At 59.5% G+C, this 15,938-nt stretch overlaps 6 protein-coding genes across 6 annotated transcripts; 2 read left to right on the top strand and 4 right to left on the bottom strand.

The window, feature by feature from the left end:
• Positions 1-357: 357 nt before the first annotated feature.
• Positions 358-2,810, bottom strand: B0H64DRAFT_125803 (cleft lip and palate transmembrane protein 1-domain-containing protein). The gene is made up of 2 exons (XM_062798047.1): positions 2,689-2,810; positions 358-2,614 (listed from the first exon to the last, which is right to left on the bottom strand). The coding sequence occupies exons 1-2, from the start codon at positions 2,743-2,745 to the stop codon at positions 713-715; spliced, it is 1,959 nt and encodes a 652-aa protein (XP_062661041.1). The 5' UTR covers positions 2,746-2,810; the 3' UTR covers positions 358-712.
• Positions 2,811-3,959: 1,149 nt separating this feature from the next.
• Positions 3,960-4,749, top strand: B0H64DRAFT_440986 (uncharacterized protein; the record flags this gene model as incomplete). The annotated part of the gene is made up of 2 exons (XM_062806530.1): positions 3,960-4,113; positions 4,193-4,749. 2 exons carry the CDS (start codon positions 3,960-3,962, stop codon positions 4,747-4,749), a joined length of 711 nt encoding a protein of 236 aa, XP_062661042.1.
• A 55-nt stretch (positions 4,750-4,804) lies between these two features.
• Positions 4,805-6,099, bottom strand: B0H64DRAFT_392360 (nucleophile aminohydrolase). The gene is made up of 3 exons (XM_062803546.1): positions 5,913-6,099; positions 5,719-5,830; positions 4,805-5,637 (listed from the first exon to the last, which is right to left on the bottom strand). The coding sequence occupies exons 1-3, from the start codon at positions 5,948-5,950 to the stop codon at positions 4,975-4,977; spliced, it is 813 nt and encodes a 270-aa protein (XP_062661043.1). The 5' UTR covers positions 5,951-6,099; the 3' UTR covers positions 4,805-4,974.
• A 588-nt stretch (positions 6,100-6,687) lies between these two features.
• On the top strand, positions 6,688-7,196 carry B0H64DRAFT_440988 (vacuolar protein sorting 55; the record flags this gene model as incomplete). Its single annotated transcript, XM_062806531.1, has 2 exons — positions 6,688-6,943; positions 7,063-7,196. The coding sequence occupies 2 exons, from the start codon at positions 6,688-6,690 to the stop codon at positions 7,194-7,196; spliced, it is 390 nt and encodes a 129-aa protein (XP_062661044.1).
• A 189-nt stretch (positions 7,197-7,385) lies between these two features.
• On the bottom strand, positions 7,386-10,593 carry B0H64DRAFT_431450 (ADC synthase). The gene is made up of 2 exons (XM_062805970.1): positions 9,958-10,593; positions 7,386-9,744 (listed from the first exon to the last, which is right to left on the bottom strand). Exons 1-2 carry the CDS (start codon positions 10,318-10,320, stop codon positions 7,636-7,638), a joined length of 2,472 nt encoding a protein of 823 aa, XP_062661045.1. The 5' UTR covers positions 10,321-10,593; the 3' UTR covers positions 7,386-7,635.
• An 85-nt stretch (positions 10,594-10,678) lies between these two features.
• On the bottom strand, positions 10,679-15,855 carry B0H64DRAFT_431451 (TRAPP II complex). Its single transcript, XM_062805971.1, has 2 exons — positions 15,416-15,855; positions 10,679-15,353 (listed from the first exon to the last, which is right to left on the bottom strand). The coding sequence occupies exons 1-2, from the start codon at positions 15,579-15,581 to the stop codon at positions 11,014-11,016; spliced, it is 4,506 nt and encodes a 1,501-aa protein (XP_062661046.1). The 5' UTR covers positions 15,582-15,855; the 3' UTR covers positions 10,679-11,013.
• Between the last annotated feature and the right edge of the window lie 83 nt (positions 15,856-15,938).

Genomic DNA, 15,938 nt, shown 5'->3' on the forward strand with positions numbered 1-15,938 from the left:
CATGGATGTACCTTCCTACTTCAGATACTCACCGTGACGTGGCCTGTTTGGCCGAGAAGCTTGGTTTTTCTTCCCTCAAACTGAACAGATCTTCGAGTTCATGCCTTCAGTTGGCCTTCCAGCGAAGGACTCTTACCCGTTTGCGGAGCAGGGATGATAGCTGAACAAGGTTGCAGGTGTGGAGGAGCTGCGTTCAAGGTACCTCCAAATCTTCGCGGGGTGCTTGCCCAACGCAGCAGGGCATCACGCTAACTTAACGTTTGGCAGGGATCGGCAGGTCTGCTTCGAAACTAACCGATGGTCCAAGTGCAACGGTTTTCGTGGTTACATTAAGTGACGGAGGACCAAAAGTTTCTGCAGGTCGCGGGAACAAACTCCCAACACGCGGTTGAGATTGGGCAGATGCCGAATTAACATCCGCAAAAGCAAGGGGGCGCTCTGATTGAAAAGCGGCACGCTGCCCAATGGGAGGTCGATGTCCTTCACACCTCGTCCTGCGCCGCTCAGCCCTACGAGACTTTCAGGGACAGTTAGGATGCGCAAGATCCCGAACCGGGTGGAACATCGGCTCGTCTTCGGCGAGCACCCACATCGGCCAAGTAATTGGAATCACGGCAAGATGTGGTGGAAGGAAGAGGGAAGGGGCTGGAATAGTCCTGTATTTTTATGGTGTTTCCCCTTTCTTTCTCAATCTAGCCAAACTGATATATTCTTACTTTCTCTTGGTCGCCTTGGGTGCGTGGGCCCCCGTAGCTTTGGCAGTGCTCTCGGCCGGGCCGGCAGGCAAAGCCTCCTTCTCCTTCTTGTCTGACTCCTTCTCAACCTCTTCCTCGTCATCACCGCCCTGACCGAACTCGTTGACTCGGGTATAATCGATCTTGTATGCCCATCGCTGGTAAACATAAACGAAGAAAATGATGTCGTCTCGGAAGGTCGCCAGGCGGTGTAGGAAGGGCATTTTGATGGTGAAGGCGAACAGATCGTCGATGAAGGTGTTGAGGAACTTGTACATCATGGCCTTGGCCGGCATGTGGGCCACGCTCTTGAGTCTGTAGTTGATGTAGAGCGACGGCACCATCATGAGGAAGCCGTAGGCATAGACCGAGCCAACGAGCGTCGTGATGACGTACGAGTACCACGACTTGTGTGTCTCGTAGAAGAGGGAGTAGATAGCGTAGGCGATGAGCAGCGGGACGCCGGCGATGTACATGTACTTGAAGGCAATCTCGTCGTACTCCTTGGTCTTTTCCTCGGTCTCGCTCAGCTTGTGCTTGTCCTCAAAGGATATCCGGTAGGGAATGATGGACCCTGGAGCCGGGCGCACTCGGACGTTGACCACCGTCGTGATCTTCCAAAGTTCGATGAGGATGCCGACGGCTTGCCCGCCCAGAATCATCCAGCTCGTGTTCTGGGATTGATCGATCAGGTAGAGGAAGATCACCAGTTGCATGAAGACATTGGCGAGGATGGACCGCACCGAGATGCCCACGTTGTCCTTCTTTTTGCGGTAATGCGCAATGTCGGACCCAAAGGCTAGCGTCTCGAGAATCATGTGCGCAATACTGACGACAACCGTGATGCTGAGGAGGATCGGGTTGGTGTCGATGAAAATCTCCTTGATCATCTCAATCTCACTTCCATCGCCGCCGCCGGGCAACGAATTCCCATAGGCAGCCTGGCGGGCCGACTCCTTGCCACTCATGTCGATGGACGCCATGGTCTTGAACTTCCACTCGGCCAAGTTGTTGAGATCAATGCGAATGGGCAAAGTCTGAACCGTGTCGTTAAGGAGCGTCATGTGCGTCTTGAGCTGCCAGAATGTGTTGACGAAGAGAATCGGGTAGTACCATGAGTTTTGGCCCGTTCCATCCCGCGCACCGGTTGCTTCGAGGCGCAGAAACTGGCGGACTGCTGGGTGTGACTGGGGGAAAGAGAAAACGCCCGAGTTCGGGATGAAAGACAGCGACACGTTCGGGTGGTAGTAGTTCGCAATGATGGGTCCAGACTGCTCGGGCTCGTCATTGATAGGCTCGTCGGCAGCCTCCGGTTGATCCCCTAGGAGACTTCTTGTCTTGGCTTCCTTCTTCTTGGGGATGTATTGGGTCAGCGGGTAGGCGAAGTGATAAGCCGAAGCCGGATCGTAGCCTCGCTGTGTCGGATCGAGGAGGGCTCCCGACAAGCCAATGTAAAAATGGCCCCAAAGCGTACCGTTGTGCTGAACAGGTGTTGGAACGTGGATGGTGCCCTCTGCGGTACGCTTGTCGGTCCAGTTCCCAATCCGAAACTTCTTTTCCTCAAACACTACTGCGTCCTTGGTAAGGTCCTTGAGCGGCGTGAGCCCAAATGAAGGCGAGACGGTTACAACGATGTCGACTGCGCTGTTTTCGGGCCAGATCGGGCCCACCATTTGCGGGATCTGGTTGAAGGAAGCGCCATCGTCCAAACGCGCCGCCCGTTCGCTGTAGGGCGGTACTTGATTCGACGTCGCAACCTGGGCCGTGTTGCCGTTGGCGTCGCGGACCGTGGTGGTTTTAGGGCCTCCCATAAACTGCTTCATAACAAATTGCATAGCCATGTAAATAGCTACGCCTTGAATGAGCGTCTTGAAGATGGACTGCCGTGTAAACAAAACAGTCAGCTTTCCTCTTCCAAGTCACGGCATTTCTAGACGAACCCCAGACCACGTACACTTTGGCCTCCCTGCCGCTCAGGCTGGCCGCCTGGTTCCCCGTTTGTCTCGGGCATTCTGGCGGGATTGTCCGAGAAGTGCAGGTGTCGATTGTTGTCTGGTCGTTCTGCGTGAACCCGGGAAGCTGTTGATGACCACCGGGAGACGGGCGCTGTGTCCACAAGAAATTAGGGGCTTAAACCAGTGCGGTGTACTGTATCAACACTGTGTGTAGAATACCTGCCAAGATCATGGCGGTCCGGTTCGAGCTGTCTCCACAGAAGTCCCTTTCTTTTCACCACTTTCTTTTGACTCGGCTTCTTTCCTTGCCCTGCTATCTTGTTGTTTTCTTCACTATCTTAAATATTTCTGACTCTGTGACAGCGACGTCGAAGGTCACCCTCAAGTCCTCCAAGGTGCGGTTCGTGGGTCACCGTGCCCCACCGTATGTATGTCCATGTTCCATTGCCTCGGAGTCTTGGCTCGCCCCAACACCGACCGGTCCATCCGATTCCACATTCACAACCACGAGCTTTCAGGTCCCACATCATTGGCCCTGCAGCTGCCCAACGTGTAATGCGAAATCTTGTGACCATGGGTTCCTCGAGTGGAATTGTTTCTGCTCTCAGCGTGCTCAAAATTTCTCACGGGTTTCCGTTTTAAGACATTGACCTTCGGGTTTCTTGAGGTCACACCCCCGGTCAGGAACTTCGCGACTTCGATTCGTTGGGCGGGGTGCCATTATGTCATACCGTTTGGCCCCATCAAGGTCCCGCGGTGGGGTGGGCCGGGCACGGAAGGATGACCCAGACCGACCCGCGACTGCGGCGGCAACAAGAGTATGAGCAACAGCGGCGCAAGGGTAGCGTCGGGTAGGTATGTATATAAGACAATGCTGACAATGAAACCCTCGCTCTCCCTCCGTGCCAATGACGGTTTGTTTTTCATTGCTTCATTCCACCCTTAGTCCATAACTTTATACCTAGTTAGCGGCCTGCCACACGCCCACAACCTCGATATTCGCCAATCTGAAACGCCGCAGGTATCTTTGTCCAACCGGTCTAGGTTCAGCCAGCCTCCCACCGTGCCCGTGACCCATTATCGACCACCGAGGGACAACTACGTGGCACCCATCTATCTGATCTTAAGGAACTCGAACAGCAGTGAAGCAACACAGGCTGCGCCCTCCTATAAAACGCCGGTTCACCTTTCTGCAAGAACAAAACTCTCGCACATCCTCCAACACAATACCACTTCCTCGTCTTCCCTTTCTCACTTGACGGCCGGAACCATGGCATCTAACGGCACTTCTACGCCCTCGAGCGTCACCCCTACGCGTACCAAGATCTGCGTCTACTGCGGTTCGTCGGCAGGAAACAAGCCAGAGCATGTAGAAGCTGCGCGGGCACTAGCCCGGGTCATGGCTGCCAACAACATGGCACTCGGTAAGTCCTGACACTTGCAGGATCCCCATCCCACCCCCCCCAAACACTCGCAACCAAACTAACGTCCCATTCTCCACAGTATACGGAGGCGGCACAGTCGGACTGATGGGCGAGGTGGCCAAGACACTAGTCGCTCTCTCCGGGCCGGACGCGGTGCACGGCATCATCCCGGAGGCGCTGGTGCGGTACGAGCGGGACCCGACGTACACGTCGAAGCAGGTGAACGACGCCTCGGGCACGCACATGGCCGTCCCGGAGGAGGCCGTGTTCGGGCGGACGACCATCGTCAAGGACATGCACACGCGCAAGCGGCTGATGGCGCAGGAGGTGATCGACGGCGGGCCCGGGAGCGGCTTCGTGGCGCTGAGCGGCGGCTACGGCACGCTCGAGGAGCTGTTCGAGACGGCGACGTGGAACCAGCTCGGCATCCACAACAAGGGCATCTGCGTGCTCAACATCAACGGCTTCTACGACGGGATCTTGACCTGGATCAACAAGAGTGTCGAGGAGGGGTTCATCCATGGGGGGAACAAGAGCATCCTGGTGGAGGCGAAGACCGCCGAGGAGGCTATCACGGCCTTGAGGGATTACAAGGTTTCGGAGGCGGTATACAAGCTCTCGTGGAGCAACCAGTAGATTTTAGACAGACAGACAGATCCCACGCGCAGGCGTTGTAAAATAGAGACCTAACCCTTCTGACTCATGCAAGAATTTCTTTTCCGCCGGGGCTCCTCGGCTTGATGCGGGTCGACCAGGCGCTCCCCTCGGTGAGGATGCCGGGCCGCTAGGACTCTAGTCTGTCTGTTGTTACAGAATTCCCCACCATGACGCCGTGTTCCAGCATCTCCAGGTTTATCCCGTTTATGAGTCGACCTCCATGCCCTCGCCTTCGGCCTCGGCCGCGCCCGTACCGCCCTCGCCGCCCTCCTTGTCGTCCGCCACGCTCTCTATCCACGCCGCCACGTCCTGCTGGTCGTACACCTGGAAGGGTTCCACCTTGGTGCTGCCATCGTCCGCCTTGGCCGTGCCCGCGACGCCCACGCTCGTGTTGTCGACCGTCAGCTCGCGGTCCTGCACCAGGCTCTCCTTGAGGGCGCGCAGGCCGTGGCGGATCAGCTCCTCGCGGTCGCAGGCGGCGAACTTGTCGATGTTCTTCTCCAGGTAGGTGCGCGCCATCTGGGAGCGCGCGCCGATCGCAAAGGCCACCATCTCCTCCGTCATGCCGCTCGGCTGGAACTCGAACAGGTGCGGGCCCTGCTCGTCGACCCCCGCCACCAGCAGCCCCACGCCGTACGGCCGCTTGCCGTAGTGCTGCGTGTTGATCTGCGCCTTGGAGCCGATGATCTCCACCAGCGTCCGCACGGGCATGCTGCGCCCGAACGTCAGCCGGTGGCCGAGGCACTGCTGCTTCATGAAGTTGGAGAGGACGCGCGCGTCCGACGTGAGGCCCGCGATGGCGATGCCGACATGCTCGTCGATGGGGAACAGCTTCTTTTGGTAGGATGAGAGTTCTTCGGCATTGCGCTGGGGGCGGGGTTGGTCAAAACGTTAGCAGACGTACAAGTTGGTACATTTTGACTTTTGGATGGCGGGGGAGTTGCGCACCTTGATTGCTACCAGTACGACGTGTGTCTTGCTTGCGATTCCCACCACCACTGAGCCCTGCTTGACTGCCTCCGCCGCATACTCGACCTGGAATATCCGCCCTTGCGGTGAACTGGAAAAGGTTGTCAGTCGGGGTCGGGACCGCAGCCGCAGCCCAAGGCCGACATGGCGGGGATCCAGCGTTTGGAGCTTACAATGTGACCGAGTCGTTATCGTAGTTGTTTCTGAACATGATGGCGACGGCTGCAGTTTAAAACCGTGCGTAATGTGTGTTTTCGGTCACCGAAGCGGATATCAATCGAGAGGATGCTTGCCGTTGCGAAGTGCAGGTCGTCGATGGGATGTTGGGGGGATCGCTGGGGTTTGGTTTGGGGAGCTTCGTTCCACTGACAGCGCCAGGCAGCTCCAAGCTGCGTCGCCCAGGCAAGGCGGCAGGTACCTGGAACTCGGTACTGCGTAACCCCGCTTAGTTGAATCCCTGCTCCGCTCTTCAGCTGGGACACGGGCCACAAGCGACAAGAAGCATCATCTCAACCCCGGTCAAGGCTAACCCCAACCCGGACCAGGACCAGCCAAGCGAGCCAAGGCTGACGACGTTGCGGCCCTCGTCACAGCTGCAACTCCGCCGTCATCGCCAGCCGCCAACCATCAATCACACCAACACAACCAACCTGACGACCACACCGGCGCGTCCTTTGAACCGCGAGGCTGTACGTTACGGAAAAGTTACCCAACTACGAGTAATAAACGGATTTCGTTATTGTAATCGCCGATTGATACCCCCAACCCGAAACCTCGCGATCCAACCTCCCAAGGCTTCACTCAGCCTTCCAACCTAACCTTTCGAGTCGTCCAAGGCCTCGACCGTTTCCTCACCCGCCGACAACACCGAAACGCACCCCGCCCGCAGGCCCCCTTCAATACCGCCAGACAAACAACCCTCCACCCCCCCGCGCCCCAACCGCCACCATGCCAGCAGCCGGCCTCAAGACGATAATCGCCCTCTCCTTCGTGCTGGCCGTGGGCTTCTTGCTGGTCATCCTGTCGTGCGCGCTGTGGCACTCGTACTACCCGCTGCTGGTCGTCGGCACCTACGTGCTGGCGCCCGTGCCCAACTGGATATGCAGCCACTGCTCGAACCCGGACGACTTCGTTGAGAGCTCCGGCGCCGCCGTGCTTGACCTTGGCCGGTTTTGCACCGGGTTTTTGGTGGTGATGGGTATTGGTACGTTGTTGTTGCGTTTCTTTTTGGTTGGGGGGAGAGGTGGTGCTGGACTTGGGGGGAAGGGGTTGACTGTCGTGTTGTGCTTGGGAAGTGCGGTTGCTAATGTGGTTTCCTGACAGCGTTGCCCGTCCTGCTCGCGCATTCGAACCTCATCTCGATCCCGGCTATGGTCATGTCCATTATTGGCGGGCTTCTGATCTACGGGACGATTATCAGCTTTACCATGTTCTTCCAAGAAGAGCAGGAGTTTTAGGAGACAGGTGGGACACCGGGCGGGTATCGTGGATGAGTTGGAGGAAGGGGGATGGGACCGGATACGGGGTTGGGGAGTGCTTTTCAGGGGTGGCATATCACAGCATATGGTGTACGCTAAGGCGCTCTAATCAGTGCATGTTACAAGCGGGTGGGGACGGTGGCTTTCAGCAGGTTATTACAGGGCGAACTCGCGGTTTGGAAAGGTGTAACGGGAGGGACGGTGCAGTCATATTCCCCTATATTTCCGCCTTCCTATGTTATATGTACAACGCGTTAAAGCTTGTATCCCAAATGCCGCTGTTGAGGCCTAACCCATCTATGAGTGAAGAACGCCGGTACTCCCCCGTATTGCAAACATCCGCCAGACAAGTTGAATGCCGGTCCCGCTTCCCCCGTTTTATTGAATCCAGTTGAGACGCCAAAATAAACCCGTACCACTACTCCCGGCCCGGCTCCTCCCCAAATATCCGCAGGGGCCCCGCAAGCTTCGTAAACATCTCCTCCCGCTCGCCCTCGGGGGTGCTCAGGATAGTAACCGCCCCTCCTGCGCCGATCCGCCACACCTCGTGGGTCTCCGGGCCCTCGTCGCCGTTCACCACAACCTGCTCATCGTCCCACCGGAACAGACTCCGAATCGTCACGCTCCAGTCACCCCGCCCGGTAGCGCACATATACCCGACCACGCCCGAGTACAGCCCCCGCTCCTTATGCCCCTCGATCTCCTGCAGGATCTCACAGCTCCGCTTCTTGGGTGCGCCCGTCATGCTGCCCGGCGGGAGACTCGCGGCGAGGACATCCAACCCGGTATACCCACCACCGCCGGCAGCCTTCCCATCTCTCGCCGCGGAGGCAGGAAGAGCAGGAGGCAAGCGGCCCTCCACGACAGTAATCATCTGAAACACGCTCTGATACTCCTCAACACGGAGGAGATCCGGAACACAAACCCGGCCGGCACCGCACACGCCGTGCAGGTCGTGGCGGACCAGGTCGACGATCATGAGGTTCTCGGCCTCCTCCTTGGGCACGTGCAGGATGCGCTCGGCCTGCGCCAGCGTCGCCACCCGCGCCGACTTGCGCACCGTGCCCTTCATCGGCCGCATCGAGCACCGCCCGCCCCGGTCGTAGGTCAGGAACCGTTCTGGTGATGCGCTCACAAGCGTCGCGCCGCCGAGCCGGAGGTAGGAGGCGAAGGGTGCGGGCTGGTGGCGTCGGAGGCGTTTGAAGAGCGCCCAGGAGGAGGAGGATGGAGTGGAGGGTGAGGGTGACGGATGGACGGGAAGGTGTTGTTGTTGCTGCTGCTCCTTGCGCGAGGAGGGCGGGAGGTGGGCGGTGTTGGGGCGGAGGAGAGTGTCGCTCTGGGGCCGGATGATGCTGGTTTGGTCTGTGAGGCAGAGCTCGTAGGACTCGCCGGCCGCGATGTATTCTTGGCAGACTCGGACTTTAGCTTCGTACTCCTTCGTTTGAGGTGGCTGGATCGATACGCTCATCGAGGGACGCCGGGACTTTAGTGGTAGGGTTGACGGCGCCACCACCGGCTTGTTGAAAGAGGGTCTGCGCTGAGGGTTTTGGAGAGACCGGAGCTTGTCTGCTGCCTGGTCCATCCAACTGCCCCTCTCCAAATTCGCGGAACTCAAGTGCTGGACGTGAATTTCTTGCTGTAGATGGTCGACCACGACGCTCTTAGTGACCCAGGCAAGCGACACATCTGGCCGGTGGTGCGGACGCGGCTGTTCTAGTGAGACACCGATACGACTCAGGCCTTGTTCGTAAGTGATGTACCCCATGAAACCACCAACAAAAGGGGTATACGAGGGTTCTGTGGCGGGCAGATGCCGGGCCTGGTGGAAGGCAGCTATCAAACCCCAAACATCCCTATCCCCGTCGAGTGGTATTTTGTCTGTGAGGTTCACGGGCGACCCCCCGAAAGACCCAACCTTGATGGTGGCGTAGGAATCACCAACGTGATGCTCGATCCGCAGGGCCTCATCAAGCCCGGCGGCGATGATGCTGTATCTCCCTCGCACATCGGCCCTTGATGTTGCCGGTGCGGCGTTGGCCGAATCGAGGACTATCCGCTCCGAGCACTCGGAAGCGACTGCCTCGACGATGTCTGGTATTTGGACACCGTCGGGTAGCGGTACCGTGGTGCAGTGCAGCTCCGGGTTCGCCTCGAGCACTTCCCACCACTGCCGGGTGCCGTGCTCCGTCGGCCACCCGTCCAGTTGGGAAAGCAAACTGGGTTTCGTCGCCGTCCTTGCAAGCCCGTGGCCGTCTAGCTTCAGCACCCTCCCCATCTCCTCATTCCACCTCTGGGCTTGGCGGAACCAGTTCAGGATGACCTTATTCCCCTCCTCCTCAGTGCACACCGACTCCGGGTGATACTGCACGCCCCAGAAGGGCTTGGCCTTGTGCTTAACCGCCATAAGAATCCTCTCGGTCCCGGTATCCTCGCGCTGCTCCTCCACCCACGCAAGCGGGACCAGGTCAGGGCACGCGCCGAACGGCTCCCACCTCGCCGCCTCCCACTCTGCCTCCCCAACGTCTCCCTGCCCAACATCCCCGCCCAGGCTATGATAAAGCGTCGCCCTAAACCCACCCACCCCCTTAAACACATCACCACCACCACGACCACCACACCTTTCCACACCAACCCCCTCCCCACAATGCTGAATCCCCCTCACCATGCCATGCAACCCCCTCCGAAGCCGGCGCACCCGCCCACCATGCGCAGAGACGAGACTCTGAAACCCAAGACACACGCCCAGCACGGGCAGGAGCTCGGAATTAGCCAGCGACCAGACGTGGCGCATCAGGCCGACGTCGGCGTCGTTGTCGGGGCTGCCGGGGCCCGGCCCGCACACGACGGCGTCGTAGCGCGCTAGCTCGGCGATGAAGCGCGCTCTGCGGGGGTCATCTTTCGGGCCATTGGGTGGGGTGGTGGTGGTAGTGGTGGTAGTGGCGGTGGATGTGTTGGGTAGGTTGGTCGGGGTCTGGGATGGGAGAAGGGGGTCGTCGATGGGCAGGACGAAGACGTCTGCGTTGAGTAGAGTGGCGAGTAGGGAGGTGATGTTGTTGGAGAAGGAGTCGTGGGCGTCAAGGAAGAGGATGCGTGGGCGGTGCATTTCCGGTGGCTTTGCCCCTCCCGGCCGTGGCTATCTCAACCTGAGTTTGAAAAGAAAAAGAAGGTTCAAGTTCAAATCCGATTTCAACCCCGATTGAGTCTCCGAGTCCGAGTTCTCTCTCACATGCGACTTGAACGCCACCCTTGCCGATTTCGGATTGGGAAGTTTAGGATGGGAAATAATAAATAAAAATGAATCAATTGGAAAACTTGAAGCAGTAAGCAAATGAATGAGTCTAGCAATTTAGGTTTCACTGAGAAAAATAAATAATTGCAAAACTTAGAGGTGAGTGGTCAGAAAGACGGCGAAGAGGTCTTTCGGATGAGAGAGGACAAAAAAGGCTATCCCGACCGTAGCCGCCACCTTTAACCCTAACCCCCTAGAAACGCCCAAGTACCTTTCCAAGTATGGGGTATGGCCCTTGTGAAAACTGCATGGCTGCCTATCCCTTCATCGATTTAGGGAAGAACAGGCAATATATTGGCAATAGAGTCAAGCAGTCAGACGGACATAGATAACATTGGTATATTCCAGTCATTACGCTCCACAGCACCAAACCATCTTCATCATGGCCCAGACATAACATATGCACACGTTCCACACTCCTTGCTGTGTACACACCCCCTTTTCCCACTACCCAACCAACCAACCAACCAACACCCCCTACCAAGTAAGTGAGTCGAGTTCCCCCACTTACCTTTCCAACCGATCACGCACCACCAACCGACACCCCCTCCTCGCATGCCACACCCTGCGCTCCCTCTTGCCCAGCGCGGCCCCCAAAATCATGACCTGCGCTTCCGCCTCCGACTTCCCACCCTTGCGCCCGCCCTCCTCGCGCTCCCGCTCCCGCTCCCTCGCCACCTCCTCGGGATCAACCCACAGCCTGGCCTCCTCCACGCTGCCCAGGACCTCAAACTCGCCCCGGCACAGCGCCGTGACGCCCATGGTGACCTCGGCGACGCCGCCGTTGCCCTCGAGCAGCGGCAGCGCCTGCTGCAGGTTTCCGTTCCAGGCGAACTTGGCCATCTTGCGGGTGAAGTCGAGGGAGACGTTGAAGGGGCGGTGGCAGAGGACCGGGGTGAGGCGCAGCAGCGGGTGGACGGGCCGGGCGGAGCGGTTGGTGACGCGCACGCGCAGCTGCAGGAAGGCGTCGACGTCGACCACGAACCGCCCGCCGCCGCTGCCGCTGTTGCTGTTGTTGCCATTGTTGCCAGAGGAGGAGGAGAATGGCGTGAGTGCCTCCCCCGTCGCCGGGTCCACCACCGCGATCGCCACGTCCACCTCGTCCACGCGCACGGCCTCGACCATGCGCGGCGAGAACCGCACCGCGCGCAGGTCGACCTCCCCCTCCCTGCCCCTACCCCTACCACCCCTACCACTACCACCCCCGGAGGAGGAGGCAAAGCCGGTCGCGGCCGAACCGGGCCCGGCAGCAGTGCGCCAGCGAGCGGTCAGGGCGTCGAGCACGCGCTCGCGGAACCAAAAGGCCTCGCGGCTGGCGCGCTCGGCCTCGGGGGCGATCTTGGTGCTGACGACGAACTGGCGCTGGCGCGCCGGGTTGAGCGCCGGCACGAAGGCGTGCGGGTCCTCGAGGTAGACGCGCCGGATCGGCAGCACGACGCGCGCCGTGTTGCCGGGCAGGATGTGCTCCTCGACCTCGATGACGGCTTGGGCGTCGAGGGGTTCATCGGTGGAGGTGGAGGTGGGGGAGGAGGAGAGGTTGATGGTCATCTGGCTGGGCCAGGAGTTGCGGAGGTCGAGGAGGAGGAGGCAGTGGGTGTCGGCGGTGAGGTCGGGGGGCGGGGTGGACTGGTCGTCGTTGTTGGTGGTGGAGCGGGACCAGAGCGGCGCTGGAATGCTGCCGGTGAGCGGGAGGACGTCGACGCGGGTGATGTCGACGCTGGCGTTGACAGTAACGGTGAGCTCCATCGATACCTGCCGTGTGTAGAACTTCTCGGCCACTTCGTCGTGTGGTACACCGAGATGCGCGTAGTCGACCTGGATGAGGCCGTGCGTGAGGCCCGGTCTACCGAGTATTTCAAAGTCGAACGTTGCCGTCTGGCCGGGGGCGATAAACCTCTTACTATCGCCGCGGTTCTTCAGCCGGAGTGGCTGCTTCTTGGCTAGCACAAGTTCGTACTCGTATAATTCCGTGGCGGTGGCGTCGCGGTTACCCAGCGCCAACTGCAAGGGCTCCTGCGTCGAGTCCTTGAAGGAGAAGAGCAGGAAATCCACCGGCGTGGTAGTAGAAAGGTTTTGTAACGTAACAGAAAAGCATTGACGCTCGCCCTCGAGAATCATGACCGAGGACTGCGGGAGCGTCGACGACTTAACGATCACCACAGGCTGCGGTGCAATAACATTGAGCTCGATATGCTCTGGCTTGAGCCGCTCAATAGCAGGCGATACGGCCGCAGCGTTCACATCGAGCGCGCCCAGTCCGATCGCCTTGATCTTGACCGCATCATCAGGCGCCCACGGGTCAGTAAAGATGGGAAACCTCCTCTCCCGGCACCCGCGGGCCTTGATGAGCGCACCCGTGACTTTGACCGTCCCTGCACTCTTTGGCGTGCCAGATATCCTCATGATTTGCGTCCGGTACGCGCCGATGGCGGTAGTCTCGACCGCCGACTCAAACTCGGCCCCCTCCGTGTCGAGCCGGATGCTCTCTAGTTCGAGCTCGATTTCGTACGGGTTTTGGAGGGTCAGCCTGAAGTTCGTCGGCTCGCCGGCTACCAGGGTGCGGTCCACGGTCGCGGTGTCGGGCCGCTTTAAAAATGGGTTGTAGATGAATGGATCGACGTCCTGGGAGCTTCGGGTGGTTGTTATGCCGGGCAGGACGGTCTTCGCATGTGGAACGGGCGTCCTCGTCGGTGGAAGCGCCTCCATAGTGACCCCCCGGAGGAGAAACTCGTCCCAGTACTCGGCCGTCAAGTTGCCAATACCCAGGCGTTTGGACAAACTGGACGTCTTCAGAACGTTGGCGACCAAGCGAACTTGCTCCTCCCTTGTTATTGAGGGGTAGGCATTCTCTCTCCGCGGCCCGGGAGCAATGCCACTACCAGCAGTTCGAAGCAGATCGCTGGAGTATTTCAGCACGCCAGCAAAGTCCGGCAACGCCTCGGAGAAGTTAATGCATGCCCGAAGAATGTTAAGCTTCACGCTCTGCATGCCGAAATATCTCGCAGCTGACTGCTTCTGAATCCTCCCCACGAGCGCCTCGTTCGAACTGTCCTCCCCGTCTCCCAGCGTGTTGCCGCCAACAACACCATACGTCTTCATCAAGAGCCCCAGAAACGAATCAATCCCGTGCTCAACATCCCCCTCAGCAAGCTCCAACACCCCGCCCGCCCCGTCCCGGGCGCTGGCGCCATTAAGCCCAACGAGCCCGGCCGCGGGGTGGATACCCACATCAGCGGCACCGCGGGTGCGCGCCTCGACCAGACCGCCCACCAGAACCGAGACAAGCTCCCTGACGACCATGGCCTTCTTGCGCTGGAACCCGAGATGCCCCAGCACGGACGCTATCCCGCTGAGGATGACGACCCGGTCCACGGTGGTGAGCAGCTCGGACGAGGAAGTGGGGAACGCGCGGAACAGCGTCGTGACGATCTGCGTCCGCGTGGGCTGGATGGTGAAGCGGGGCGACGTGGTCAGGGGCGTCCGGGGCGGGACGCCGAACACGATCATCTCGAGCGATTCCCGGCAGATCTGGCCGTGGGCGGTGTGGATGGCTGCCGACATCCTACAGAACCGGATGATGGCTTCGGAGTGAGGCAGTGGTGGCAGGTGCTCGGCTGATATCCTCGAGTACAGGCCCATGATGCGGTCCAGCAACTCGGGCATGTGCACCTGGAGGTTTCTTAACCACGGAGGCTGGTTAGGTTCTCTCGCCTCGGCTTCTTGTAGGGCCATTGCCGAGTTATTCCCTTTGTCGTGTGGCGGGAGCAGGATGCTGGGGACGCGGAACTCGATACCGGCCCAGCCCAGCAGCAGGAGGCTGATAAGGGTGAGCTCGAGGGCCTTCCCGTGCCAAAGATGGTCGTTAATTGACTTTGCTATCGTGGCGGCCTCGGTGAGCTCCTTAAGCGCGTTGTTCCACAAGCCAGCCTGGAGATAGAGCGACCCGACCACGACCTGGACCCGCGACCTCCCTTTGCTCCTCCATCTCTCGTTGAGCCCGCCGGGACCGAACCCTTGGACTGACACTCGGTCTTGACTCTGCGTTCGAAAGCTGTCGTTTGTGTCGGGGCGCGAAAGACCGACCTGCTCAGGGCTATTCGGCGTCATGGGTCCGATGATGTTTTCAAACGTGGATGGCGGGGAGGGGAGAGGCTTGTTGCTGCCCACAGGGGTAGTAGGCCGGGCACTGGGCGTGGAATCGGCCGAGCCTGGCAGTTGCCCTTTGGAGGGGACGGGCGGCATGGACGCGCGAACACGGCTCCGGTCAGGAAGTCCGCTTGTAGAGGCAGATCGGTTCACCGGCAACGAGAACTGCGAATTCCTCCTCGGAGCTCCCGTAGGTTCGTCCATTGCACTCATCTGGTGGCCTGACGATTGTCCTGGGGAGTCTATAAACGACATTCCCTCGTACGATTTGGCAAGGGTGGTCATCTCAGCCAGGATTAGGGCCGAAATATCGCACATGACCGTCTTCATCGTGGTTCGTTTGGACTGTTCGGCGGGCGGGATGGTAACAATGCCCTCGGGTATCGGTAGGGGATCCTCCTTCGCCGGCGTGTAGTCGAAGACTAGCACCTGATGGGCTAGGACCTTGGGATACCGGTCCCTCAAATCCTCCAAGTCCTGGTAAAGCGACCGTATGTTGGCTTCCTCGACGGTCTTGCCACCCGAATGTCTTTTGCTGAACACGGCTTGGGGCAGCTCGGCGCCGTCGGCCACGGCGATCACGGCGAGTGGCTCGCGGAACAAATCGAACGGTGAGAGGGAGAGGTGGGAGGCGGGAGGGTGGTGCATCATGAGGTCGTAGAACATGGCGCCGTCGGGGAACGCCAAGGGGGAGAACATGTCTGGAGACGGTCGGGTCAGCAAGAGGGCCACTCGCTATAGCAGCAAATACGGGCTTCCCTACTCCTATGCGGCCGGGCATCAGGGGTGACGTCCCGAAGAAAGACGACACTCTCCGCATTGAGACGACTGACGAACGCGGTGAAGCGCTCGCGTGTAATGTGGCCGATGGGTAGCACGAGCGCTTTGACCCTCGCCGGGCCTACGGGTAGAAGAGGATCGATAGCCATTCTTGCGCCGCGGTCATTCCCGACGTGTGCGGGAGCAGCGCAGGAAATCGGAGAGAGTTGTCGGGTCAGGGGTAGCACATGTTCGAGGGTTGGGGGGGCAGCGAGCTTCTAGAGATGCGCCGCTGCCTGGTTCGCGTCGAAGCCGGGCGTGTGGTCGTCGTAGGTTGGGGGGTTAAGGCGGGGACGTCTTTAATTTGTTGAGTGTCGCGTGCGTTGGTGAGGTGTGCGAAGTCAGACGTCGAAATCCCGAAATTCAGGTGCCTATGGATTTGTTGAAATCGATGACATGCAGCTTCGAATGCGCCGTCCCGACCACAGCGGCCCCGGTCCCGTTGAGGCCCGAGCTTTGGTGCGGGA

Source organism: Chaetomium fimeti (assembly GCF_033439085.1).
Source record: "Chaetomium fimeti strain CBS 168.71 chromosome Unknown B0H64scaffold_3, whole genome shotgun sequence".
NCBI classification, from domain to species: Eukaryota; Fungi; Ascomycota; class Sordariomycetes; order Sordariales; family Chaetomiaceae; genus Chaetomium; species Chaetomium fimeti.